This window comes from Gastrolobium bilobum, unplaced genomic scaffold, assembly GCF_033153095.1.
Source record: "Gastrolobium bilobum isolate Gb01-03AN ecotype WA unplaced genomic scaffold, APGP_CSIRO_Gbil_v1 utg2887, whole genome shotgun sequence".
Lineage (NCBI taxonomy): Eukaryota > Viridiplantae > Streptophyta > Magnoliopsida > Fabales > Fabaceae > Gastrolobium > Gastrolobium bilobum.
Window position 1 is genome coordinate 12633 of NW_026897225.1, and position 27328 is coordinate 39960.

The following is a 27328-nucleotide window of genomic DNA, read 5'->3' on the forward strand; positions in this document are numbered from 1 at the left end:
ATCCTCCCAAATAATTTTCAGTGAGTCCCAATAAATAGAAAATGAACCCAAATTATTTAGTACAGACGAAATTTACCTAATAATAAAAAGTATATTAAAAAGAATAAGTTATGAAATTTACCTGATAATAAAAATGAAAAATGAAATGTTACTGGGATTATTCTTTATTTACCTAATACAATCTACCTTACACTTATTTTATTTTTTATTTTTTTTGATAACAACCTTACACTTATTTTGGTATAAATGTTGTATACATAATAACCGTATGTACTATGCCATGAATTAAACTACAATCAAGTTTTAATTTAATTTTTCTTCCTTATCTCATAATTATTATTTCATTTTATAATGTTATTTTGAGTTGTTTGGCATCGTTTGGGCTGAACTGATAAGAATCTATAAGTCCCAACAACTAAGTTGGTAAAACGTCTTAAGTGTTTCTAGAGGCAAAAGAGAGAGAGAGAGAATCAGAAACATGATTCGCTCTGCGTCAAATTATCCGTGGCGTCAAATTATCAAATAAACCTTTCGTTTATGTATGTTCTAGCTGAGACATGAGGAACGTATGAAAATAATTAAAGTTCAGGTAGAAATTGAAACAATTTTTGAAGCTATCACGAAAATAAACTTACATTAGACATTGCATAAAAATTTTACACTACCATGTTAGCAAGATAGTGTTAGCAGGTTAGGGATTGGAAGGACTTAAAATAGAAAGAAAAAATATATAGGGCGTAAAGACACTCAATTATCTCACCCAAAAAAATATTATTTTTTTTCTTTCAGAATCAGACATCTTGTTAAGATAATGTCAAAAATTCTGGATACAAAATGGTAATACGAAAAATAAGTATAAAGAATGAAGGTGAAATAATAATACTGCTGTGTCTCGTATAAACGTGATGGACATACACATTTACTTAGACCAAGCAACTGCATCTATTTCAGCTTGTGCACTCCGGTATAACTCAAGCCTCTTTGCGAGGGCACTACGTCGTTCCATAATTGCAGGATCCTCATTCAGCAATGAGGACAAACGCTTGGTCTGCAAAGAGGATTTATGCAGGCAGTCAATGCTTACTTTCTTAGGCAAATATCAAACCAAATGGAAAACAGATCAATTATTTTATTTTATTTTATTTTTTTAAAATAATTCAATGAATAAATGAAATCATAATCATAAAACATGGAAAGGCAGATGATTTATTCTCACATCCATTTTGCCTAGATCAGTGAAGAAGTGATCAAGTAGGCTTCGTTTTGCTTCCCGCACTTGACAATAGACGATGGACTTGGGAATTGAATGCCGCAGACTTGCACAGACCATATTGACATAAGACAATATCGTGGTTCCTATTTATACAGAGCGACAGTTAACGGTCATTTCCAACATTTTGACGAAGGACATGTTTATATTAAACTAAGAACAAAGCTGTAATATCAGTCCAAAAAGTTTTAGACTACGTTTTGCTAGACTTACCGATTCGCCTTAGATATGAATCATTATATCTATCAAAAATTGAATGTGTGGGATTGCCACCCTTATCAACATCTTGAGGAAGCTTCCGAAAGAAATCAACTGTCAGATAGCCACACTCCATATCAACTAGCTGTAGTGTTGCTTTTTTGCTTTCGTCCCTCATTCTTTCTAGTGAATCAATAGCTGCACTCCCAACCTCAACCCGGAGTCCAGGATATTGCTTCAACTCCTGTGAATCAACCAAAACAATACCTTATGTATTAGCTGGGAAAATTGTGAACCCCATAGAATTTAGAATGAATGGAAAGAAGAAAAGAATACAGCTTTAAGTATATGAAAAGTGTTGAATATCATAGATACAAGAGGAAATGATAGTAATCCTTGTTGTATTAAACTACACAACATTGGTGCTATTATATAGCAAACCAATTGAAGAATACAAAGAGACACACTCAATGTGGGACTTCTACACTATTAACACTAACACTCTTAACACTCCCCCTCAAGCTGTAGCATATAGATAATATGCTACAAGCTTGATACATAAATAATACTCCCATTAGGAACCAAAAACAATAATGCTACATCAACGAAATAAAATGACTAAGTACAACAAATCAACTGGAATGACCATCAGTCTGAAGAGCTGATAAAGAGACAGTGCTAGAATGGACATCAGAGCATGGATGGTGCCGGAATTATCATCGGCAAAGACAACTGAGTTGACCAGGACATCAGCATCAATATCCCTCTCAGACATTTCATTTAACAGTTGGTGAGCAGCCGTGGTTTCCCCTTGACTATGCTACAAGCTTTATTACAAGAAAGAACAAGTAACATAACATCAAAATAAATCTCCTAAATGAGAAACCAAAAGTCAACAATGTGCTAAAAATGGCGTCGAAATGAACATCAACATGGAAGATGCCGGAATGATCATCGGCAAAGACAATTGTGCTGGAATGACCATCAGCAACATGGACGGTGCTCCCCCTCAAGAGGAACTTCTAAACAGTGCTGGAATTATCATCGGCAAAGACAATTGTGCTGGAATGACCATCAGCAACATGGACAGTGCTCACATGGACAGTGCTCCCCCTCAAGAGGAACTTCTAAACAGTGCCGGAATTATCATCGGCAAAGACAATTGTGCTGGAATGACCATCAGCAACATGGACAGTGCTCCCCCTCAAGAGGAACTTCAAAACAGTGCCGGAATTATCATCGGCAAAGACAATTGTGCTGGAATGACCATCAGCAACATGGACAGTGCTCCCCCTCAAGAGGAACTTCTAAACAGTGCCGGAATTATCGTCGACAAAGACAATTGTGCTGGAATGACCATCAGCAAACGGACAGTGCTCCCCCTCAAGATGGATGATGAATAGTATAAATACTCCATCTTGGGAAGAAAGAAGATTAAAGAAAAACAAAGCTTCGCGGAATCGAAAAAGTTGCCGGAGACGGCGGTGGGTCGTCGAAAAAGTCGTCGGAGACGGTGGTGGATCGCCGAAAAAGTCGTCGGAAAGTCATCGGAAAAGTCGCCGGAGACGGCTGTCAACGGTGGACGACGCGGTCAACGGTGGTCGGTCAACGACAACGGTGGTCAACCCAACAACTTCCCAAGGATTATTCTTTTCTGATGTGACAGATCAGTCTAAGCTGCAGTCACAGAGCATACTAAGAAAAACCCGAAAAAGAAATAGCAACGGGAATCCCTCAAGGAGGGTGATATCTCTCTATAACCATATTGAAATTATGGAAAATAGAACTAAGTTGAACGGATTAAGATTCCTCTTGTTAGGCTCTGATACCATGTTGAATATCATAGATACAAGAGGAAATGATAGTAATCCTTGTTGTATTAAACTACACAACATTGGTGCTATTATATAGCAAACCAATTGAAGAATACAAAGAGACATACTCAATGTGGGACTTCTACACTATTAACACTAACACTCTTAACAAAAAGTAAAAGCCCATAAAATTCTAACCACTTTGTGTGTTAGATCTAAGTTTGTTTCCCTCAAGGGGTTAAGTATATCAATATAATAGTAATATAGTGAGGCAGGGGTATACACCTAAGCTTGACAGGAGGGTGAATGAGTCTCAAGTATAAGCTAAGAATTAGGGAGAGAGAGTAGGGCATGATGGCTCTGTGACAGTATTCTGGTAGAGTAATAACAAGGAGAATTGGTGTGCAAAGGGTGCCTCCTTAATAGTAATGAGGGATGTTTATAGGTGGTAAAAATGCTCCAATAATAAGAGAAAGTCATAACCGTATCTGCCCTTATGGACTCCACTAGGTGTGAGGCAAATATCCCTTTTCAGTGCATGAGGTAGGTGCACAGGGGAGTGAGATAACATTTGTAGCACTTCAACAACGAAGGAGTGTAAGCCTTTTAATGGACCTTAGCGCCTAGCCCAATGGACTGGGCGTGTGTGGCCGGTCCAAAACACCATCTAAGTTTAGTCATAAATAATTAAAAAAATGGGCAAGTCAACCTCATCTGCAGAAGCAGCAAAGCAATGAAAGCACGGAGAGGCCAAAGGTCATTGGCCCCACATTGAAGACTTATCTCCAATACTTTTGAAATCCCGAGATAGATACATTAGCATTGACAACATCCATTTGATATTCCATCTAAATAAGGAGAGGCAGGTTCCTTTGTTACAGAAAAAAACTTAGACCGTACGTCAAATACGTTCTTTAAAAAAAGAAAATTAATTATGGCAATGAATTTCTTGAAGCCCTTTACTCTATGCAGAACAGGTTGAGCTTTTTATTAGTCTTTCATTTAACCATTCTACAATTTGCAAAGCAAATACATAGGGTTAGATATTAATGTGCAACATCATCTAAGCACACATATCTTAATACTTGACCCAAGAAACCCCCAAAACTCTGCATGTTTTCAACATCTAAAATTGAAGCCATTGTTGAAAAAATTAACCTTGTCACTAGAATAAGCATGACAAAATCAGAGCACCAAGGAGTATTAAACTTGTGAAGCACAAATATAGCAGCAAGAAATACAACAAAAAGATTAAATAAGTACTGCCAGGAACATACCAGAGTCTCACTAACAGCTTTTTGAACCAGGTCCTTTAATAGGGAATGAACCTGGAAGCATTCAATTCAAAATGGCACTTGAATAAGCATGAACAGTGAGATCAACCAAGATTAAAGTAGAATGTGTAAATAAATTAACTAAGACGAAAACACATAATACATCAAAAATATCAAATTATAAAATTAACCAATTTACAGGCTTTTGACAAGGTTGAAGTTGAGGTTAAGGTCCCCCCCCCCCCCCCAAATCACTAAAGATGCAAAGTCATCAACTCATAACTATAAGAAAAAGGAGTGCTCTTTAATCAAGTATTTTATTTCACAATGTACTTTCCACCACCACCATACAAGATCTCAAAAACTGTTTTCGGACAAGGATAAATCTCCATTGAGAGGAGTCAGGGACATTTAATTGCTGTTGATGATTCTCTTATGCAAATCATACCGCATCAACAGAAGCCTCAGCAGGGCCCCTGATAGTAGTTAGAGAAGATTCAATGAGTCGACGGTATCCTTGTTCTGGAGCTATTAGATGAGGTTGATACCCATCAGCTTCTGTAATAAGTTTCCTTATATTTTCCATTGAAAGCTGTTTATCAAACTGCAACCTTTTCAAAGCAGCAGGGAGCTGATTGTCAAAGACATTATAAATTTTATCTCCTCCAGGCCGCCTGTAGGAAATTGGCAAATTATTGGTTTGGCAAAAAACAAGAATATAGCACAAGATAATTGGGAAACAAAGGAATTGCACACTGAGTTATTAAGATATAACACAAAAATGTAATACATACACGCCATCAAGATGGTCTTTAAATATTTGATCAAATGAGCGGCATATTTCCATGATTGCATACAACTTGCCCTGCATGTGATTGGCAGTCCGTCATAAGAAAATTCCAATATAAAAACACTAAGTTAGGATCCCTGAAAATGGGAGTACCATACTATCTGCTCATCACAACAATTACCATAAATTAGTTCTTCAAAATCAATGGACACATAAATAATATTGGAGGAATGGATATTCACACAGACACACAATTACACAAGTTTGGAGGGAAAGACAAGGTCTTTTGAACAATAGACTTGTATAAATAACCAAAGAATTTGGAATTGATAATTCCAACTGGTTGAGCAAAGAAGAGCCAACTTACCCCAGCATCAGCTGCAACAGGCTTTCCTAAACGAGTCAGTTCAGTTTCAAGTTCGGCAATTGTTTTGCTAACAAGGGATTGAATGCCTGGAATTTTGGACTTGATTACAGTTTCCAAATGCTGAGATATAAAGCATCATGACTTAGTCCTTAGAAGTCACTAAAACAAGAATTATATAAAAGCAAAAACAGAACATTTTAGTCAAATGATGCTACAAATTGTTATATTTATACCTTTGAGAGCATCTTTGCTAGATGCTCGGAACCCATTCTGTGAGCAAGGTGTCTATATTCAGGGGTACTATTAAAGTACTCGCGCTCTCTACGCCTAGCAGCAATCATGTCAACATTCTTGTTTATGTCTGCTTGTGATCTATTCACGACACCAATCCATGGAAACTTTAACCTATAGGCTTTCCCTTCCAAAATCTGACCAAGGAAAAATATATATCATACAGATCAGTGTCGAATCAAGTATTTAATCTTTTCACTTCATAGAATGAATCATCACCCATTCTTCAGGGTTATATCATAAACTTGAGAGGAGAAGAGGATTAATGAGACTAGCTCAATTCTGCAGTAGAAACCCAGAAATCGTGAGCCTGAACACACTTTATCCACCTCCTTCTCAATATACCATGACAAGAATCCATTGAAATCAACAATGAAATAAACAAGAATTCAGTGTCAATCAAAATCATGCTCATATTGTCAATAAGGAAAGCTCACAGTCAATTCCAGTGAACGATAATTGGTATTCTTGCTTATCTTTTCAGTACCCAGTTAATGAAGGCCAATCTTGGGAGGGTAACTAGTAGTGCAGCCTTAGGGAGGGAGGAAACAAAATCTAATTTTCATATTACATAGAAAATAACAATAGAAGCATGAAAGATTTTCAGATGCCTTTTCCATACATCTTTGACCTTATAATGAATTATCACCATGTCATTGCATGTTGTTGTATTAAAATCAAAAACTGTTGGACTTACATCAACAGCATCAGTACCCTTGTCCATAAGATCAATCTTTGTCAAAACTCCAATAGTCCTTTCACCTAAAAAGTTGAAATCAATAAACCAAGAATTAGAACATGAATATATGATCTTCTTAAAGCTGTTCAATTTACTCGTTCTCTACAAATCAACAATGTGCACAGTTAGAATCACGGTGAAATTTACATTGTATAACATATTGTTTCTCAAGAAACAATGAAAAACTTTATTAGATGCATGCAACATGAAGAGTATCCAAAGCCAAATTGAAATTACCAGAAGGGTCCACTTCACGAGAAATTTTAATTGCATCAGACGTTGCAAGATCTTGATTCGCTGGTGAAATAGCCAAAATTATAGAGTTTGGCTGCAAATTAACATAAAATTCAGCACAACACAGTTTACCACATGGAAAAGTTCTTTCAAAAAAAATCTATTAAGTACGTCCCTCAGATGTGGAAAATACTTAAGTTACTGCTAGGTTTTAACACAACCAGCGAACTTTGCAAGATTAATTTTCTAGCAATGTAAATCATGATTCGTAAACATTATATTATAAAATTTGAGACAGGGAGGTAAAAAGCTATAATGCTTGCTTGCAAAGTTTGTTCCTTAAAAAAGCTATTTCCCATAAGAAGCTTTAGCACTTGAATGAACACTACCTTCTCAATGTAGGAGCGAACCATATTCTCAATATCGTGCACAATACTATCCGGTTGACCCTCTATATTTTAGCAAGAAGATATGTTAGCATCGTGTACATCACAAACCATGGCAAGAAAGACATATCATTCTGTTGCTTACCAACAGCAACCTTCGTAAGCCCAGGAAGATCAACGAGCGTCAAGTTAACAACTACAAAAGTCCAAGAGGTCATCCAAAGTTGAACACTCGAATAAAAAGAACAAACAAATAGATCATGAGACGATGCTACTAATCAATGCTGCTAACAGATCTACGTATTATATGACAGATAGAAATATGAGGTGATACAGAAGATCAAGATAATAAAGAAAACTGAAATTTAAACGCACCATTAGGAGAAAATATACTAAGATGAATAGGAACAGTTGAAATTTGTTTGGTTCGTCCAGTCTCTCTGTCAGTTTCATCTTGAATCTCCTTTCTCACAGCAGCTACACAAATTAGTTCATCATTAATTCACAAACATGGAAATAAATAGAAAACCGCCAACAACATTTAAATCAGCAAAATCTTGACGCGGCGCAAGAATGAGTAAGCATTTATATGCAAGCAATGATAAAGAAGTTCGGAAGTGAGAAGAGAGAAGTACCAAAATCAGTGAACCTTTTCCTCGGGAGGTGTGGGAACTCTGCGTACTCTCTGCTTCCCTCTTCAATCTTGTGAAGCTGCAAGACAAGCGGTCGCCGCGTAACAATCCCTGCAAAGAAAAAGTTTCGCCACGCATCAATAGCGAAGAACTTCCAATAACAAACACCGATTTCAAGCCAAAAGAAAAGAAAAAAAAAAAAGAAAGCCAATAGTGACCTGATCCACGAGGTAAGAAATCTTTGCCGACAACGCTCTCCAAGACTGAGGACTTTCCAGAGCTCTGAAAGAGAAAACATTCATTATGAGATGAAACTGATAAGAGAAAATAGAGGGATCGGAGGTAGAAGAAGGTGACCTGGCCACCAACGACGGCGATAGAAGGAAGGGAATCCCAGAGTGTGGGAAGCGCACTATCTTCGCCGTAATCACCTAAGGCGGTGCAAGCTCTCTGGATTTTGTTAACCAAAGTGATTAGGTTCTCCATTTACGATTTCTGAGATCGGTTCGTTGGATCAGGGTTAAGATATAGCCTCGATCTGCCAGATCGCCGGCGACAGTTAGAGAGAGAAACAGAAAGCTGTTGTTTGGTGCAGTGTCGATTGTGAAGGGAAAGCGCGTAGTATTTGTATTTGTATGGAGTGTGTGGAATTTGTTTTGAAAAAAAGGACTGAGATGCACCTTCAAACAACCCACCCAACGGGACAATGTAAATAGAAATGTAAGTCACTCTCTGTACCGCTAGATCTTCGTTTCATTGTCCTTTTTTTAGTTAAAATATATATATAATATAAAAAAAAAGTAAAATTATTAGAGTGAAGAATTTAATTTGATTATTTTGTGACAAAAAATTTATTGGTATTCCATTATAATTTTAAAAAATTAAAAAGAAGTCACGTGGTATTCGATTAATATTTTAAAAGATTATTGTATAGTCTGTCCAAATCTATTGGTATTCAAATATTTGACAATTTTAATAAGTTTTCTATTGGTGTGGATTTCGTGAGACTTTTTAATGAGAAATATAAATAGGATGACTCTCACACAATCTCACCCTAATTTTTAGGATTTATTAAGATTTCTTTATTGCAGTGTCTTCTTCTTCCTTTGGCGGGTTTACCCTCTCAAAATCGGGTTCCATCGTGGGAGTTTCGTCAAAGCTAAAAAATAACATATATTTTGAGTAATTTTCATTACAAAACAACCCAGAAATAACAACTCAACCAGATTTTAATTTAATCCATCTCAAAATAGCAGATTTTGAGCAAATTTTTAGAGTTTTAAAAATAATTTTTTAAGCTATTGGTCGCAATTTTTTTTAAGCACAAAAATGTGTTATTTTTGTATTAAAAACAACATAAAACAGTGAGAAAATAGCAGTGAATAAAAATCCCCAAACTAATTTTTCATTTTACATCAATGACACAATATCGATTTAAAGAATGATTGAAACTTTCATAATATGAACTCTATGTTTAATAGCAATACATTCATGAATGAAATTCCTTCGCTATAAGAAACGATTTCAAACAATTTTTGTGTCAAACAATTAAGGTTTCAACATATCAATTGAAAATAACTTGAGAAATTTTTTAAAATTTCATGTAATAAAATATAGAAATTAAGATTCGAAATTTTCTTGGAATACTCAATAAAAGCATGCATATGATATGTGGTTATAGAACAAAAATCCATTTATAAGATCAATTGCAAAAAATTCCAAATGAAATTTTATCATGAATTTTAATTATTGAGAAAATTATATTAAGTTTGACTCTTTATTTGTTAATATCATTGTATTTCTTTGTTATTTTTTTATTGACTCGTGTAATTTTGAATATTTGTTAAAAATTCATATGATTTTTTAAAATATTATAAATTTATATTGTCCTTTCAAATCTAATAAATTTTATTAAAAATTTTTAAAATTAAATCTTATGAAATCTTAATTGTAAAAAAAGTCTTTAAAGTCCCTCCTCCAATTCTAATTAGTCTTTTAAAATCTATCAAAAAAATTATCTCAAAAAATCTTTTAAAATCCTAATCAAATACATCTCGTTAGAGATAAAATAATATGAGGTGATAAAACTTCAAATGAATGTTATATATTGTGTCAATAGGAAATGACTCACCTAAGTAATGTTTGATTGACATTCAACATAACCTAACATACGAATTTCATTTTATATTTAGTATATTTTAAAAATCAAACAGAATATGATATGGGATTAAAAAGTGGAATATATTAATTCTACTAAGAAAAATAATAAAGTCAAATAAAACCAAACAAAACGTTTTATTTTATTATTTTTATTGTTTTGGAACGTCGAATGTTATCCTAGTTGTTTTCTTGTTCATAACAAACACATCACTTAAGTCTAAATTTAAGAATTTTCCATGCCTATAAAATCTTATTAAACTTGTAGTTGTAGGCTTGTCCTAATCTTCAAACTGCTAGAATCATTCTTTCACCTTACGTTTTATTAAAAAAAAAGAAAAGGAAATTATAAGCTTGTAATAAGGATACTGGAATAAAATAACAGTGATTGAACGCAACTACTGGAATGTAATTGTGTGTTTATTTTTATTTTTTCTAATATAAATTATCCAAATCTTTTAATATTAGCACACTGTTGTGGGTTTTTCTATTATTATACATGCTCAAATCTGGGGAAATAACAATTATGTGAAAAATACCGTACGTCATGAAATATATTATTGAGTACACCAATTTTAAGTCTCCCTCAATCCTCAAAGATCAACTATGGCATTAGCAAACAGGCCAAGACCATAATGTCGAGAAAAGCCCACTCCGAAGCTTTGGACATTTTTTTTGTAGTTTGCATAAGGGTTATTTTTTTTGAGAGTTTTTATCATTAAATTAGTCTTTTGAAATTTTAAAATATCACCACCACATTTATATTTTAAGGACTAAAATAATAGCATAAAAATAAAAACTGATAATTAATTTAGTGAATTTTTAAAAACAAATAGTATAATAACATATTAATTACTAAAATACTAATTTAAGAATTTATTCTATTTCTCAAGTATACAAATATAAATCTTCTTAAGAATCTTAATCAATAGTTTTAGACAGTCACCCAACTTAAATTTAGAAGCTTTGGTTTGAGAAATTTTTTAAGGCTCTCTAACACTATCGCAAAACGTAGCAATAGACAATAGTAATAATTTTCTTAAAATAACGGAGTTTATTTTTTACAATTTTTCGGATGATAAACTTTTGAATTTATATGTAACAATTTATTAATATTCAATAAATTTAATTATGTTAGAAATGGAAGTGTTATTTGTTTCCTTATTTTAGGTTTTGGTCTGGGTTTTAATTGTAGGCACATAAGGGTTTCTATATATTGTATTCTCTTGTATTAATTCAATATAGAAATATATAATACAATTCATTCATATTCTTAAGTTGGTATCAGAGCTTGTATGAAGAGTGGATAATGCATCAGATCCATTTTAAATTTTTAGTTTGAATTAGTTCTTTACATGGTATCAGAGCCTCGTGTTCCGGTTTCGATCCTCATCGTCCCCCTACTTTCTCTTGTAAAATTTCTTAACACAAGTAGGCTGGACCTAGTGCATTATCCACCTTCCATGCCCAATGGATTTTTGTGTGAGATGGGTCATGCTAGAGATATATAAAACCATTAACGTAACTTCACCCAACAATTAAATCTTTTGAGTTAGATTGGTTCTTTACAAATTATGTGAATAATTATAAAATAATTAAATAACATGATAATATATTATTTTTTTGGAGTTACCCAACCTTAATTACCTCTTTGAGGTGAGTTGGCTCCCTCCGGTATCCCCACGAGCTTCGACTCTTTGAGCCGGCTATGGGACTAATCCGGAGTGCGGGGGAGCAGTGATGGCTAAAGGTTCAGCCCCCTCCCCAAGAATGCATTCAGCAGGAATCGAACACATGTCCAACCCCACTAACTCAGCATGATAATATATTATTAATGTAAATATAAAACTTATTTTCACCAAAAATTTAAAATACTTTAAAACTAAATTCAAAGAAATACTTTAAAAAATAAAGAGGAGGGATATTCTTACTACTAAAATTTTCTACTACACTCACTACCTATCTAATCATCATTGGATCAATATTTTCTCTTTTTTCAAAAAAAATTTAGCATTCTCTCTTTTTGATTCAATGGTGATTAGATATGTAGAAAATTAGTAGTAGAAAATTTTGGTAGTAAGAATATCTTTCCTAAAAAATAAAATAAATCCGAACAAGTGACTCCTCCAAGTACCATGTTTCTACTATATATATTGATATATAGAATTGTAACAAGGAAGACATCACTTTGTGTTGGAGCAAATTCAAATCTGTTATAACCTGAGGTCTATATTGTTCCCGTTACACAGACATAAACCACTCGTGTTAATTCTGCCCCTTTTTCTATAAACAAAAACCCATCGTTTTGTTCTTCACCTTTGTTACTTTGTTTTTCATTGTTCTCTTATCAAAGAATGCAATTTACACTTTAATTATAAAGTAAATACTACTTGTACTGACACACTCATAAGTCATAAGAATATTACGGAAAGAACAAACAAAATGCTAACAACACAAGAAAACTGGTGAAAGTTAACAGCTGTTTGCAGTCTGATTCAACAGTCCACACAAAAACCTTGAAAGTTTGGAAGATAAAAACCCGTATATGACTGTCTTCTTACATGTCCTTTGCGATGATCACTTCAAACCTGTAAGTCATAGGGCAACTACAAATCCTTGTCGTCTATATCTGGCCTCTTCAGTTTTCCCTTGCAAGACTACAGCTAGGAATGAACTACGAAAATTCTATAAATGCTTGCCTAAGAATCGAACCAGTAACTTCTCAACCACAACAGTTTATTTTTTAGGCACATCCCGCTTACCAACTGCTACACCGCTTGGGACTGGGGTTTTGCTTTTCATCGTTTCCTTCCCCTTGATGAGTGAATTGGTTGTAGATGTGTACTGATTTTTTTCAAAATCTTTTTTATTTGTGATTTATTTGTATGCAGAGCTTGTATAAGTGGGGCTCCAGCTCCACTTAGAGCCCGTTTGGATGAGTTTTTTTTCTTTAATAGTTACTTTTTTTAAGAAAAAAAAAAAACACTTCTCAAAAAATGTCTGTTTGGATGCCTGCTTTTAAAAAAATTTAAAAAAAAACAGAAGTCATAAAAAAAGCTAAAAACTTACTTTTTTCGGAAGCTAAAAATTTTAGTTTTTAAAAAAAGCAGAAGTAAAAAGCCAAATATTTTTTTCAAAAATCAAATATTTTTTTAAAAATCTAAATATCTGTAACTTTTATAGAAAATACTTTTAAATAAGAAAGTGATAAAAAGAACTTTTTTAAAAAGGCAATACAAACGAGCCCTTAGAGCCACGCCCTTGTGAACAATTTGTATACATCTTTATTGAATTAAAATGATGAATGACAAATAACCGCTGTGTTTATACTACTACGCAGGGTACCAGTAAAAGCCATGAGCATGTCGCCATATTGTTTGAGATTGTTAGATTATGGAACGATAGATTAAAGAAAATCAAAGAGAAAATAGAAGGAAAAGCATTGCATGTGATGCTAACTAAAACTTTAGAGTGGATAATGAGATAAGATTATACCTGCTTGTTATACTCTACAATGTGTGGTTTAGATTTACAAAACAGGATGCAGTCATGTTCCTGAAGAACATGAGAGAATCCTCATTCAAATAACCTGTAAGCTGAAACCTAAAGAACCATAAATTAAAGTAAACCACACTACTTATTTACCGCGTAACTAGATCGCTAAAGAAAAGCTTTAGGGAAAACTAAATTTGCAGTGACCTATGGTGTGACAGGGTTCATAAAAGGCCCCAAAAGAGAACATGTATATTTAATAATTATCAACGCGATTTAGAGGAATTTTCAGATCCACCGTAGCCATAAGGGTTTTTGCTAGCCCAATTCCATTGATCGCGGCACATATCATCGATGCCATGTTTAGCCCTGCAAGGAAATAAACTTGTGAGAAAAATAGTAATAATTCAAGAAATCTTGCCCAATTTTTTATCAAAAGATGAAAATATTTCCCGATATAATAGTCGCAAATTTGAAGAGACAAGACTTGAATGGACACAAAAGTATGCAGTCATTTAATATCACAAGCCAGGATAATCACAGGGATGATGATGAAAATGAACAAAGATCATAAATATTCAGTCCAGGCAAAAAATTTCAAAAAGGAGGGCCTTAAGATCAGTTAAACACCAAGAAATTATTCACTTTGAAGCAAATTAAACACCTACTTCCACTTAAGTTCCCTTTCTGCTTTCGCTGTTGATGCATAAACAATTTCAGCATCTCCGGGTCTCCGACCAGCCATTTCAAGAGGAATTTTCTGAACAACAAAAAATAATTAGTCATGTACTAAAGAATAGCTTAATCCAAATGTATTATAAATGAGCTCGTTTAAGATGTTTTTTTGGTTTTAGGAATTTAAAGAACCTAGACATGAAATTGAACGATCAGATGCATAGAAAGGGCAGTTGTCTGTTCTCTAAAACATTTCGTTGCCCACTTTCATGTTTTCAAAAACAGATTCAGAGGGACAAAACATGCAGTTGAGGTAAAAAAAATTCAGGGATGCACCAGGAAATGACAGTCCAAAAAATAACCAAAGTTTCAGCTTGCTTCACATTTCTTCCATTGCCTTGTATCTTATCAGAATACAACTGACCTTGTTACAAATCCATATGCAAAACATTTATATTAGGGGTCCAAATGCCAAAGCGCAAAATGATAAAATAACTGAACAAACACCACTCACATGAATGGTTACAATGTCAAATTCAAGATCCCGAAAAGAGAAAAAAAATACAGAGAATAAAAGTGAGCACCAAATTGCATTTATAAATGACACAAAAATTCACAGCAAGGGTTATAGCAACAGACACGAGACCAAAAATAGAACCATCAGTCTGTTACCTTTCCAGAAGCCTTTTCAAAAGCTTTAACCATCTCCAGAACTGATGTTCCCTTTCCTGTTCCCAAGTTATAAACCTCACAACCTGTATACAGACAGCACGACATTTTACCAAAACATTACATAAAAAGGAAGTAAAAAAAAAGGTGAAACAAAAATATTATCATTGGTTTTTAGGAATCAAACATCAGTTCACAACCATTGTTAAGGACACTGCTTACCAAAACGAACACACTAGAAAATGTTGGAAGAAAATAATAACTTTGGGAAAATACCTATTTTAGGATCATCCAGTTTACGTAATGCAGCAATGTGCCCATCTGCTAAATCAACAACATGAATGTAATCGCGAACCTAAGAAAAAGATAAGATCCATCCTGTAAGATCTTCTGAAGAAATCAAAGGTAGATCTTAGGAAATGGGAAATGTCCACTCATCATAAATATTCCAAACCAAAGGGAAAGGGTGGATAAGGTGTGAGCTTTGAATTCAATTTTTCAAGGTAGAAGTTCAGTAAAACAAGTCAAAAACATTGGAACATACTCCAGTGCCATCACTTGTCTTGTAATCATTTCCAAAAACTGTCAATGCAGGACGTCTGCCAACTGCTACTTGCTGAACAAACGGCATGAGGTTGTTCGGGATTCCACGAGGATCCTCACCAATAGAACCACTTGGATGTGCACCAACTGGGTTGAAGTATCTCAACAATATTATTTTCCATTCTGGCTCAGCACGGTAGATATCACGACAAATTTCTTCTATGATAAGCTGAAAGACAAACATCTCTTCAGATATCATTGCCAGATTCCAAGACAAACATTACTATCAGTAAATCCAACAAATTATGAAGATATGTTGTACCAGACCCCAATCCTCATTTCCAAAGATAAAATCAAAATCAAAACAGATTTTTTTTCCAAGCTGGCATCATTTCCAGTTTCATTATCCAATAAATACCCTAAACAGTTTCCTGGTCATACCTTGGTTCGTCCATATGGATTTGCTGCTGACAAAGGGAACTCTTCTGTACATGGAACCTCCTTTGGCCAACCATATACAGTAGCTGAAGATGAGAACACAAGCTGAAATCATTCAAGAAATACAAAATCTGTTCAATAACCAGATTGCAGCATCAAGAAAACAGAATGCGTAGTCAATCCCACAAGACACTTCAAGATAGCAGTACTATCAGGATACTAGAAGAAAAATCTAGACTTAATCTTAAAATAGCTTCATAGTGTAGCTTTTATTAAAAAAACTCAACAAATTAAGGACTACTAGACTTCATTTTGAGTGTACTGAACAAGGTGACTCTGATTCCAGTCTCACAAATTAAAATGCTATGAAAGAGTGACAACGGAGTATATTAATGACCTTCCTCCCATGCAGGACCAAAAACTAAAATATGAGGGAGTGGATCCTCTCATGTGAAAAAGTGGTCATGTGGTCATGTTATTTGATCAGAACCACTCATTGATGATGAGATAAGAGAGAGAAAAATGTATAATTTTTAAATGAATGATTGTGATCAAATAACATGACCACATAACTACTTTTCCACGTGAGAGAATCCACTCCCAAAATATCAACTTACCTTCTTACATCCATGGGCAGCCATGACTTCAAATAAAACTATTGTCCCAATCAAGTTGTTGTCATAGTAGAGTAGCGGTTTCTGCACACTTTCCCCTACTGCTTTCAGTCCAGCAAAATGTATGACAGCATCAAACCTGAAGAAAAGATACAGATATAATAAGAAACGGTCATACCTTGTAAGATCAGTGGTCAAGTAAAACTACAATAGAAGGTGAAGCACAGACAAGAAGTGAGCGTCTGCATAATCCTTACTTTGTGGAAGAAAAAATTTTCTCAAGTGCATCTCTGTCACGGAGGTCTAACTGCAGTGGGGAAAATATAATGAAAATAATCGGTCATCAGCATAGTAAAATAATTCAAAATATTCTCGATTTCATTCAGGCAACAAACTGTAAAATTATGCAAGTGAAGTACTTTTATGAATGTCTACCGCTGCTAAAATCTTTGTTACATATTACAAAAAAAAAAAAAAAAACTTTGTTACTAAGACATGCACACTACAAACGAAATGGCCCATATTAAACCAAATAACACTGATAAATGAACTAAATAATCAAAATCAGAGTCTGCAAGTAAACAGATAAAATTTTTGGCTTAAACACGGAAGAAACCATCAGGGGAGGTTAACAGAACAAATCGGACTTGAGAGGGAAAAACTTAAAAAAAAAAAAAAAAAAAAAAAGGCCGACCCAGTTCAAGACCCACTCCATGAGTGTCTGGAGAAGGGAAATTTGAGTCAAGACTCACCCCTGCTTTGCAGGGGAGCCGAGTCGAACCCCTTACCTACAACATCACTTACCGCTGAGCCAGGCAGAGGGAAAAACTTACAGAAAATAAAATTCTTATTGTAAATTAAATTAGACACCATAGAAAGCAAGAGAGCCAGATTGGATCCAATAACAGAATAAACCAGCCATTCTCCAAAATCATATAACATCAAAAAGTACATTAGCATTATGTACTTGTCGAGGTAATTGGGTAACAGACCAGTAAAGCACAGAACTTTTGCTTTTAGCTGTTGGTTGGACCCACGCAATTTATAAGGTGGAACGAGGCCAGCACAAAAACTAAACTAAATTAATAAAAAGAAAAGTTATATTTACAAATTTTTATTTACAAATTAAATTTTTATAAATTATATTATGTCTGATCGGTAGTATTTAACGTAGTTTATAAAAAAAATTATAAACAGATCCTTCTCTTAATAAAAATGGATAAATAACTTTACTTTATTTTTTTTCTTGATGTCTACTGCTTTCCAATACAATAAATTAGATGAGAATCTAAACTAATCTTTATAATTTTTCTTCCCTCTTAAAATTATGATTTAAGAGTGTTGGAAAGTGAAAGTAGACACGAACAAAATCCAAAGTCCCATAAATTAAAGCAATTGTTAAACCCAAATCAACAATCAAAAACCAAAATTGTAATCCTCTACAAACAAATCAAATTTTGAGGACCGTGCAACCAATCCAAATTGAGTTTTTTTAAAAAGAAAAAGAAAAAGAAAAAACTCAAAAGCAACGAGAGAAAGCGCCACACACCTTGTGAAAGGAAAGGTTATTGGCGAATTTTCCAGCGAGTTCCTTGACTCTGGTGATAGCCATTTCGGAAGAATTGTCGAGGTTGTCGATGACGACGGCCTTGAAACCGCCGAGAAGAAGCTGAAGCACGGTGTGGCTGCCGATGTAACCGGCTCCGCCGGTGACGAGAACGGTTTGGTTTGGCATAACTGAAGCGTTTCGCGAGAGAGAGAAAAAGGTGAGTGAATGCGTAAACGGTGTGATAGCTTTGAAATCGCAACAGAAGAGAGAAAAGGAGAGCTTATATATATAGGTGGCAGTGGAAAAGCGAGAGTTTGTTACGCGCCAGGACGTTTTCGGAGAAAGTAAGAAGTTTGTGACACGTTCATAAAGTTGTACATTACTACTTTGCTTTATTATTTTGTGGAAATTCATGTTTTTTATTTTTTATTTTTTATTTTTTAAATATTTGTAGTCGGAAGCTCCAGATCATCCACGTGGATTCCCAGTGTGTCTTGGTCTGATTTCGTCTTTGGCTTTTCTTATTCTGTCTACAGCAGTCACCACAATTTCTAATGATTGTCTTCTTTTTTTGTGAACATTATTTTTTAATTTTTAAGGGCAAGTTTTTTTTTTTTTTTTGGATTAATGATTGGTTAATTAAAAAAGTTCATGACAGTTACACTTCAAGGGTGGAGATTCTGTTTGTTGGTTGAGTGGCTACTGGAAAATGGAATTAAAGGGCACGATTTGTAAAACTTTTTTTAAGTAATTATTCTTGTTAGTTGTTACTCTTTTTGTTGGAAGGAGATCTTCTCGTGTTAAAAAAATATGATATGATTATGTGGATAATTACAAGGGTTCATTTTTTCTGCAGTTACTGCAGATAAGTTATCTGCAGTAAGTCAATACGATGTCGTTTTGAGGCGAAAATATGGTATTTTGTAATTTTAATTTATTTCAGGGTTATAATAGTCTTTATATTTATAATTTTTTGAGATTTCAATACCAAAACGACGTAATTTTGGGAATAAATGCAGAAACATTTTTCCCTAATTTTACAATCATATAAAAGAGAATCAATAGTATAAAAGAGGTGAGAGAAAATATATTAAAATAAACAATTACTAAATTATAAGTGTTGATTCAGTTTTGTATGATTATAATTATCCCATATGATCATGTCACTTTTTTTAACATGAGATGATATATTTCCATTTTTGTTTTACTCAATCTCATCTAAAAATCTAATGCTTTATTATTGGTACTAAAAAGAGTTATTGTTAGTTAAATGACATTTATTCGTAATTAAACAGTATTATTTTTTTACTATAAATTTCAAAAAAAAATTGGTAAACATAAATTGATATTTATTATTAGTTATTCCATATTTGAAGCATAAAATTCGTACAGAATTTATTAAATGAGGATAAATTAACTGGGCCTCTACAATGTGTTGACCAAAAAAAGTTGAATCATTGATTGTAAAATTGTTCTTATACTAATTCATTAATAAAATATATTTTATACCTAATTCAATCCTATAACTAGGTAAATGTATTTTCACCAAAAAAAAATGTATTATTTGAGTACATGCATGTTTTTATGTATCACCCGATATCAGTACAATTGTTTCCATTTTAATTACTAAAACACTACATGTGAATATGTAATTGGGTTATGTAGTTAATGCAGATAAGTTATATGCATTGAGCTCAAAATGACATTGTTTTGGGGCAAAAATCAAGGTATTTTGATAATTTTAATCTATTTCAGTATTATAATAGTCTTTATAATTATAATTTTTTAATATTTCAACACCAAAATAACGTCATTTTAGACGTAAATGCAGATAACTTATCTGCAATAACTGCAGAAATATTTTTCTGTCTGTAATTTTCAAACATTGTTAATAATGTATCTAAAATTTTCTCCATATTTTTATTTACAAATTTATTTCAGAACTTTTTTCTGTAGTATAACCCGCTACTATTGATCAAAATAAAATAAGTGTTCAAGATAATTTATGGGCATTTCTTTTCTCATGTTACATGAGATAGCAGTGTTTTATGTAGAGACATGATTAGGTGGGTCCCACAATTAAAAAAAAATGAAAAATGTAAAAGAAATGCTGGCTCGGATTTCGATGTGTGTGTAACATGATAAAAATATTTACCATAATTTATTACTCAAAACTTTATTTCAGTTATTAGGAAATATACTTAGGGTTCTATTTTTTTCATGTTGATGGAAAAAAATTAATTCATGCAAAAAAAATTATATATTATGCGTAGCACATAGTAGGGTGTTCGCGTTCTGGATTGGAACAGTTTTGAAACAAAAAATCATCTGATCCAATTCCTTCGGTTTGATCATTTAATCATCTATTCGGTTTAGATTTTTAAATCTGATCCAATCCAATCCATTTTTATTTGATTTGAAATCGGTTTTCGGTTTTTCAAAAAGTCTAAAATTTGAACCACACAAATCACAAAGTATATCAAAAAAAGCCATTCAAAGTTATAAATCACTGAAAATTCAAATCTTCAAAGTAAAACAAGTGTTAAAACTCTTGAAGAGTTAAAATAGATTAATAGACAATAAAAAACTAAAACAAGACTGTTGCTATCAATAACATCCAAGATTCCAAGTCTAAAAAATAACGAGTTTTCAAGTCACCATCTTTCAAAAATAATAAATAAACAATACATTGGATCGGTTTGGATTAGATCAATTTTCACCAACCAAACCGAAAACAGATCCAATCCAATTAAATTGTGAGATTTTTTTTCGGTTTTTGATTAATTCAGTTTAGGGGTGATAAACGAACCAGGAGCCTTTGGCTCGGCTCGTGAAAGCCTGAGCTTACCTGCCTAAAATTGGTTGTTGGAACCAGGCTTGGACTTGTATATAAGTTCGTTTAATAAAAAGGCCTCGGGCTCCAATTCAAAAGCTCGGCCTTAAAGCCTATCAGGCTGACCTAGCATATTAATTTTTATTTTATTTTATATTTTTTATACTACTTGTAATAGCTTTTTCTCTCTCCTCAATCCATTTTGACCCAATTTATTGGTTAAATATACTTTTTGAAAGATTTTGTTCCATATTATGATGTTTGGATATACATTGAATTTATGAATATTTATGAAATTACTAGTGCTTTTGATTGTATATTCTATTTGGATACATTTTTGTTGTCTTATTTTTTTTAAACAGGCTAACAGGTTCAATAAAGCTTTTATTTTTGTAAATAAGTTAGGCCACATGCCGATAATTATATTCATAACAAGCAACAAGCTTGATCAGACTAACACATTTAAACGCAGGCTTAGCCTTTTAAGATCAAAGCTCAGCTCGGCTCGGCCCGTTGACACCCCTAATTCAGTTATCGATTTTATAATTTGGTTATCGCGGTTTGAGTCAATTTGGATCAATTGATGAACACCCATTAGAGGTGGTAATATGGGTTGAGCCCAGCGGATCAACCCGCCAAAACGGTGCGGGTTGTGTTGAGGTTTTCAAGCCACCAACCCACTTCAACACGCCCCACTTAGAAGTGGGTCAAAACGGGTTCAACCCGCTGGGTTGTAATTTTTTTATTTTTTTACAATTAGGTAGTATTTCATTTGTCATTAAATTTTTGTGATATCCAAAGTTTTTTTTATCTTAGTACTTCCTAGAAAAAATAAAGAATAACAATTTTATTTATGACAAATGTTATTTATATATGCAGACAAATGAGTTCCTAAAGAATGTTTGACAAATATTAGTATACATTTAAGATTGAGATTGAAAAAAATCAAATGAAGTGTAAAATAAAATAAAATAAAATTAGAAAAATTCATAAAATATAATTTATATTTGAATTTTAATTAATTTTTAATTGGCGAGTTGATGGATTGACCCGCCAACTCACCAACCCACCATAAAACGGGATGAGTTCATTTTTTCAGCCCATTTTTAATGGCGTGCCAACCCGCTCCGTCTCGTTTTTGGCGAGTTGGTGGCGGGGCGAGTCGGGGCAGGCCAACCCAAATTGCCACCCCTAACACCCCTAATACATAATTATAATGGTAAAATTATTTTTCTCTCTCCGCCATGTCAGCTGACAATGTCCAAGGAGAGAGAAAAATAAAACAGCTTTAGTATTACAACAATGTACTACCCGTAATACATATTTTTTTTGCACAAGATATTGTTTTTTCCAACATCTTAGTTCTCAAAATCTTAGGGGTGTATTGAATTGAGATTTCAAAGGATTTTAATGGATTATTTTTGGACAACAAAATCCATTGGTATTCAATTAGGGTTTTAAAGGATTGAAAAAAAAAAGTCACGTGATATTCTATTAAGATTTTAAAAGATTATTTTAGAGTCTATTCAAATCCGTTGGTATTTAATCATGATTTTAAACAAAGGAAAAAGAATCTTATGGTGTTCAAAAATCTGACGATTTTAATGAATTTTTTTATTAATGTAGATTTTGTGAGATTTTTTAGTGAAAAATATAAATAGGTTGCCTCTCTCTCATTCTTACTCTAACCCTTAGTATTTCTTGAGATTTATTTATTACAGTGTCTTCTTCTTCTTTTAGCGAGTTGATCCGCGCGAAACCGGTTCCGCCATTAGAGCTTCGTCAAAGCTCAAAAACAGCAAATTTTAGAGCGATTTTCATCATACAAAAATTCAAAAAATAAACAAACAAACAAGATTCTAATATAATTCGTCTTAAAAACAACAGATTTTTCGAGAGCTTTTGAAAGTTAAAAAATGACTTTTTAAGCTATAGGTCGCGATTTTTTTGGTACAAAAGGTATTATTTTTGTATTAAAAAAACATTAAACAGTAGAAAAATAACAGGGAAAATAAAATCATCAAACCAATTTCGATTTACATCAATGAAATAAAATCAATTTAAAGAAAGATTGAAACTTTCATAATATAAATCATATATTTCGTAATAATACATTCATGAATGAAATTCTTTTACTATGAGAAACAGTTTCAAACAATTTTTGTGCCAATAGATGACAAAAAACTTGTTTTTCAAAAGTCCTAAAGCAATTTAAGGTTTTAAATGTATCGATTGAAAATAATTTGAGAAATTTTTCAAACGTTCATGTAACAAAATCCAGAAATTTAGATTCGAAATTTTCTTAAAATATTCAATGAAAACATGTATATGATATATGGTTAGAAAACTCTCATCTCATAGAACTAAAACCTCGAGGTTTCCAAGATGAATTGCAAAAAATTCCAAACGAAATTTTATCATGCACTTTAGGTTCTATATGCAAATTTAGAATTATTTTAATAAATAAAATTTTTTGGATCTTATAATTAGTGTTTTAAAACCCGGCTCGAACCGGCGGGTCGACCCGGGACTCGGTGACCCGGTGGGTTCCCTGGTCCGAGCGGGTAGTTGGACCACTTCTGCAATCAACCCAGATTAGACCGGTTGACCCAACCGAAACTCGGTGACCCGGTTGACCCGGGTTAGACCGGTTATTCATTCTTTCTTTCTTTTGGTAATTTTTTATTTTGTTGATAAGAACTCTTGAATTAAATCATATTCATATTTTATGATTAAAAGTAAGGTGAAAATAATAAGGTATTTTAGATTAGTGCAGTTCGTTTATGTAATTTAGTTGCATCTTATAATGATCTCATGAAGTTAAGTGGTGATAAACACTGATGGTCTCATGATCTCATTCAACGGTGGACACTTTTTTTTAGTGTATATTTCATGTATACTATTTATTATCATGATAACGGTGACACTTTTTTCTTAGTGTGTATTTCATGCATACTATTTGTTATCATGATTTAATTTATCCGTATCATGTCAAGCACAAAAGGTGTATTTAACTTATATAGCAATTTTAATCCAATATTATGATATGATCTATAACTAGAAGCTTAGAAGTATATAATATTTGCTATCATTGAAAATCAATTTATTTTTTGAAGCTCATTGGTAGTTTTTTTATGTGAATTTTTATTAATATAAGTAATATTTTTAATATGTGAACAGTAAATCTGGTTCAACCCGGTTGAACCAGTGACCCAGTATCTCGACCGGTTCGATGACCGGTCCGAGTTTTAAAACACTTTATAATCATATATTCATAGCTCTGATACCGAATGAAAAAGATAATTTTCAATCTATTGCTTAAAACCAAGAGCAGGAACAAGAAAATGTTAATGCGTGGAAGACTAGTATAACTTTAAATATGTGAAGAGTTGTTCCTTAGTAATTTGGAATGTTTTTTAAAAATTATATTATGTTTTACTTTTTTTTATTAATATCATTGTATTTATTTGATATTTTTTTATTGACTCTTGTAATTTTTAAAAATTTATATGATTTTTCAAAATCTTATAAATTCACATTGTCCTTACAAATATTATAAATTCTATTAAAATTCTTTTAAAATCCAATTCTATATAGTCTTTTAAAATCTATAAAAAAATTTATCTCAAATTTATTTTTTTAAAATATTAATCCAATACACCTCATTAGTTCTCAATTTTAGTATTTTACCGAATTACTATGAGCCAGGTGGGCTAATTGTAATTCAATTTTTCAAAAATAAAATAAAAATCCATTTAAATATATTTTTAAGGCATTTACTGATCTAATCCAATCTCACAAGAGCGAGATGGGATTAATCTCTCATCTACTGATACGAGATTGCCATGAAAATATTAATTAAGATAATAAATATTAATTGAGTTGATGAATGATAAGTATTTCATATTTTGTTGAATGTAAAGTTATTTGTGAGTCGTAATGATTATGAAAGGAGGACAAATCACAAATAATTGAATACTTTCATGTAAACTTTCATTATTCATAATAATAATTTTTTTTGCATAACTAAATTAACTTTTTAAATTTATAGAATTTTTAAAACCACACTAAACAAATAAAAATTATATATGATGTTTATTATTATTTGGTTAAGTGAGTTTATTGTTTATTTTTAAATAATTATAATTACATCATTTACAATTTAATTATTGCATGATAATTATTATTTTTGAAGCTCATTAATATCTACGTGAAATGAAAGTGGGTGTAAGAGTTTTTATTTTTTATATATATATGTATTTACCAATTCATCAATGGATTAGAGTGATATTAGACCCATGCGCTCTTAGAGTGATATTAGACCCATGCGCTCTTCCATGAATATTTTCTCCATTGTGAGAACCTATGATGCACAGATACTGACATGGAACACGATACACGATACGACACGTCAATACATTAATTTTAAAAATTTGCATATTTCGAAACCTTGGGACACGTTTTGATATTAAATTATTTTTAATATATAATATAATTTATATTTAATAGATATAACAGTCTATAATAATTCATATAGTCAATCAAATATTCAAATTTCATAATATAAATATAAACAAAAATAATTTTTCATACCTTGTTAATTTTTCATGTCAAATTTCATAAGAGAAAAAAATTGATTTATAAATGATATTTTTTTAGTTAATAAAATAAAATTAAGACTAAAAAAACAAAAAAAAAAGTGTCCGAACGTTGACCACGTGTCCACAAAAATTGATTGCATGTCAGAAAAACGTATCGAAGCGTGTCGAAGAGTTGATCACATGTCCCAAAATATTGACCGCGTGTCGGACGCACATTCCGACATGCACAATTCCAAAAAAATGACGAATCCGTGTTTTATTGGTGAGAACTAGTACTCAATATATATGAATAAAAAAGAAAACAAATTTCTTATCACTTGAACCAAAGATCATGGATAGTCAATAAATGATTTTTAAATTACATTAAAATAGTTTTTTTTTTTTAATTAATTACAATGGCGTTTAGCCAACGAGGTAAGTAACGTGAGTTGGAGGAATTGACGGGGTGAAAACTGCAGGTAATTTTATAAATATTTCCCGTTTTCACCGCATCCCATTCTTAAGGGAGTATTTGGTTCGGAAAAAATTATTTTTTACTATGAAAATAGAATTACTAAAAAATATGGGTTGTAAAAATGAACCTACCCCGTTTTATGGTGGGTTGGCGATCAACCCACCAACCCGCCAATTAAAAAAATTTAATTAAAATTCAAAAATAAATTATATTTTATGAATTTTTTAATATTATTTTATTTTATTTCACACTTCTCTATATTTTTTTTAGTCTCAATCTTAAATGTATACTAATATTTGTCAAAATTCTTTAAGAATTTATAAATAGATAACATTTGTCATAAATAAAATTGTTATTCTTTATTTTTTCTAGAAAGTACTAAGATAAAAAAAAATTGAATATCACAAAAATTTAAGTACTAATGAAATACTACCTAATTGTAAAATAATAAAAAAAATAAAATAAAAATTTAAAACCCGGCGGGTCAACCCGCCTCGCAGCGGGTTGAACCCGTTTTGACCCACTTCTAGGCGGGGCGGGTTGAGGTGGATTGGTGGGTTGAAAATCTCAACCCAACCCGCCCCATTTTGGTGGGTTGACCCGCCGGGCTCAACCCGTATTGCCACCCCTAGTTACACAGGGTCAGTCAATCATAAATTGAGGATATTTTTGTCTGATGTGGTTGCCCTATTTGCCATTTACCCAGTTAAATACAAAATACTAGGGTGTTCATCAACCGATCCAAACCGATTCAAACCGCGGTGACCGAACCGAAAAACCGATAACCGAATAAACCGAAAACCGATTAAAAACCGCAAATTGTAATTGGATTGGATCGGTTTTTGGATGGGTTGATGAAAACCGATCTAATCCAAACCGATCCAATATATTAATTCCTCTCTACCTATTGGGTCTTTCCCTAATCATAGCCTAAAAATTTCTAAACCTAAGACCCATTAGCCCATTAACTAAACCCAAAAAAAAATCTAGTCACATCTCATCAACAAAATTTTATCTTTGTAGAGATTCATATCTCATTACAAAAAAAAAAACTATATTATAGTTTATTAATTCTTTTGTATTTCAAAAAAAATTAATTTACAAAGCCAATATATACAAAAGATGTTATTTGCACAATAATCATGAAATAAATTTTAGGATTTTTAAAAAACCGAAAACCGATCCAATCTAAACCGAAAAAAATTGGATTGGATCGGATCGGATTTGAAAACAAATCAAAACTGAATGGATGATTATATGATCAAACCGAAGGGATTGGATCGGATGAATTTTGCTTCCAAAACCGAT

At 32.6% G+C, this 27328-nt stretch overlaps 2 protein-coding genes across 4 annotated transcripts; both read right to left on the reverse strand.

The window, feature by feature from the left end:
- Positions 1-765: 765 nt before the first annotated feature.
- Positions 766-8666, reverse strand: LOC133304976 (dynamin-related protein 5A). Of its 3 annotated transcripts, none has more exons than XM_061505069.1 (16): positions 8353-8666; positions 8214-8277; positions 7999-8106; positions 7739-7840; positions 7509-7559; positions 7367-7428; positions 6981-7071; positions 6702-6766; positions 5947-6141; positions 5714-5833; positions 5351-5421; positions 5005-5230; positions 4560-4592; positions 1484-1712; positions 1217-1356; positions 766-1048 (listed from the first exon to the last, which is right to left on the reverse strand). In XM_061505069.1, exons 1-16 carry the CDS (start codon positions 8479-8481, stop codon positions 920-922), a joined length of 1815 nt encoding a protein of 604 aa, XP_061361053.1. In that variant the 5' UTR covers positions 8482-8666; the 3' UTR covers positions 766-919. The 3 variants fall into 3 exon arrangements, with proteins under 3 accessions (XP_061361053.1, XP_061361052.1, XP_061361054.1); XM_061505068.1 differs by having other exon boundaries at positions 4560-4610; XM_061505070.1 differs by lacking the exon at positions 7509-7559 and having other exon boundaries at positions 4560-4610.
- A 4936-nt stretch (positions 8667-13602) lies between these two features.
- Positions 13603-18367, reverse strand: LOC133304956 (UDP-glucose 4-epimerase GEPI48). The gene is made up of 9 exons (XM_061505041.1): positions 18133-18367; positions 16841-16890; positions 16587-16722; positions 15973-16074; positions 15533-15760; positions 15265-15343; positions 14992-15074; positions 14313-14404; positions 13603-14013 (listed from the first exon to the last, which is right to left on the reverse strand). The coding sequence occupies exons 1-9, from the start codon at positions 18316-18318 to the stop codon at positions 13911-13913; spliced, it is 1059 nt and encodes a 352-aa protein (XP_061361025.1). The 5' UTR covers positions 18319-18367; the 3' UTR covers positions 13603-13910.
- Between the last annotated feature and the right edge of the window lie 8961 nt (positions 18368-27328).

What these genes read in the sequence shown, in the direction of transcription:
- LOC133304976 (XM_061505068.1), bottom strand. Translation starts at nt 8,481, where the DNA reads ATGGAGAACCTAATCACTTTGGTTAACAAAATCCAGAGAGCTTGCACC. An exon ending in AAAGACCATCTTGATGGCGT is followed by an intron (nt 5,231 to 5,350) that starts GTATGTATTACA and finishes AATTTCCTACAG; the next exon opens with GCGGCCTGGAGGAGATAAAA. An exon ending in CTGAGGCTTCTGTTGATGCG is followed by an intron (nt 4,611 to 5,004) that starts GTATGATTTGCA and finishes GAATGCTTCCAG; the next exon opens with GTTCATTCCCTATTAAAGGA.
- LOC133304956 (XM_061505041.1), bottom strand. Translation starts at nt 18,318, where the DNA reads ATGCCAAACCAAACCGTTCTCGTCACCGGCGGAGCCGGTTACATCGGC. An exon ending in ATAACCTTTCCTTTCACAAG is followed by an intron (nt 16,891 to 18,132) that starts GTGTGTGGCGCT and finishes TCCCCACTGCAG; the next exon opens with TTAGACCTCCGTGACAGAGA. An exon ending in GAAAGGGAACTTAAGTGGAA is followed by an intron (nt 14,014 to 14,312) that starts GTAGGTGTTTAA and finishes ATTTCCTTGCAG; the next exon opens with GGCTAAACATGGCATCGATG.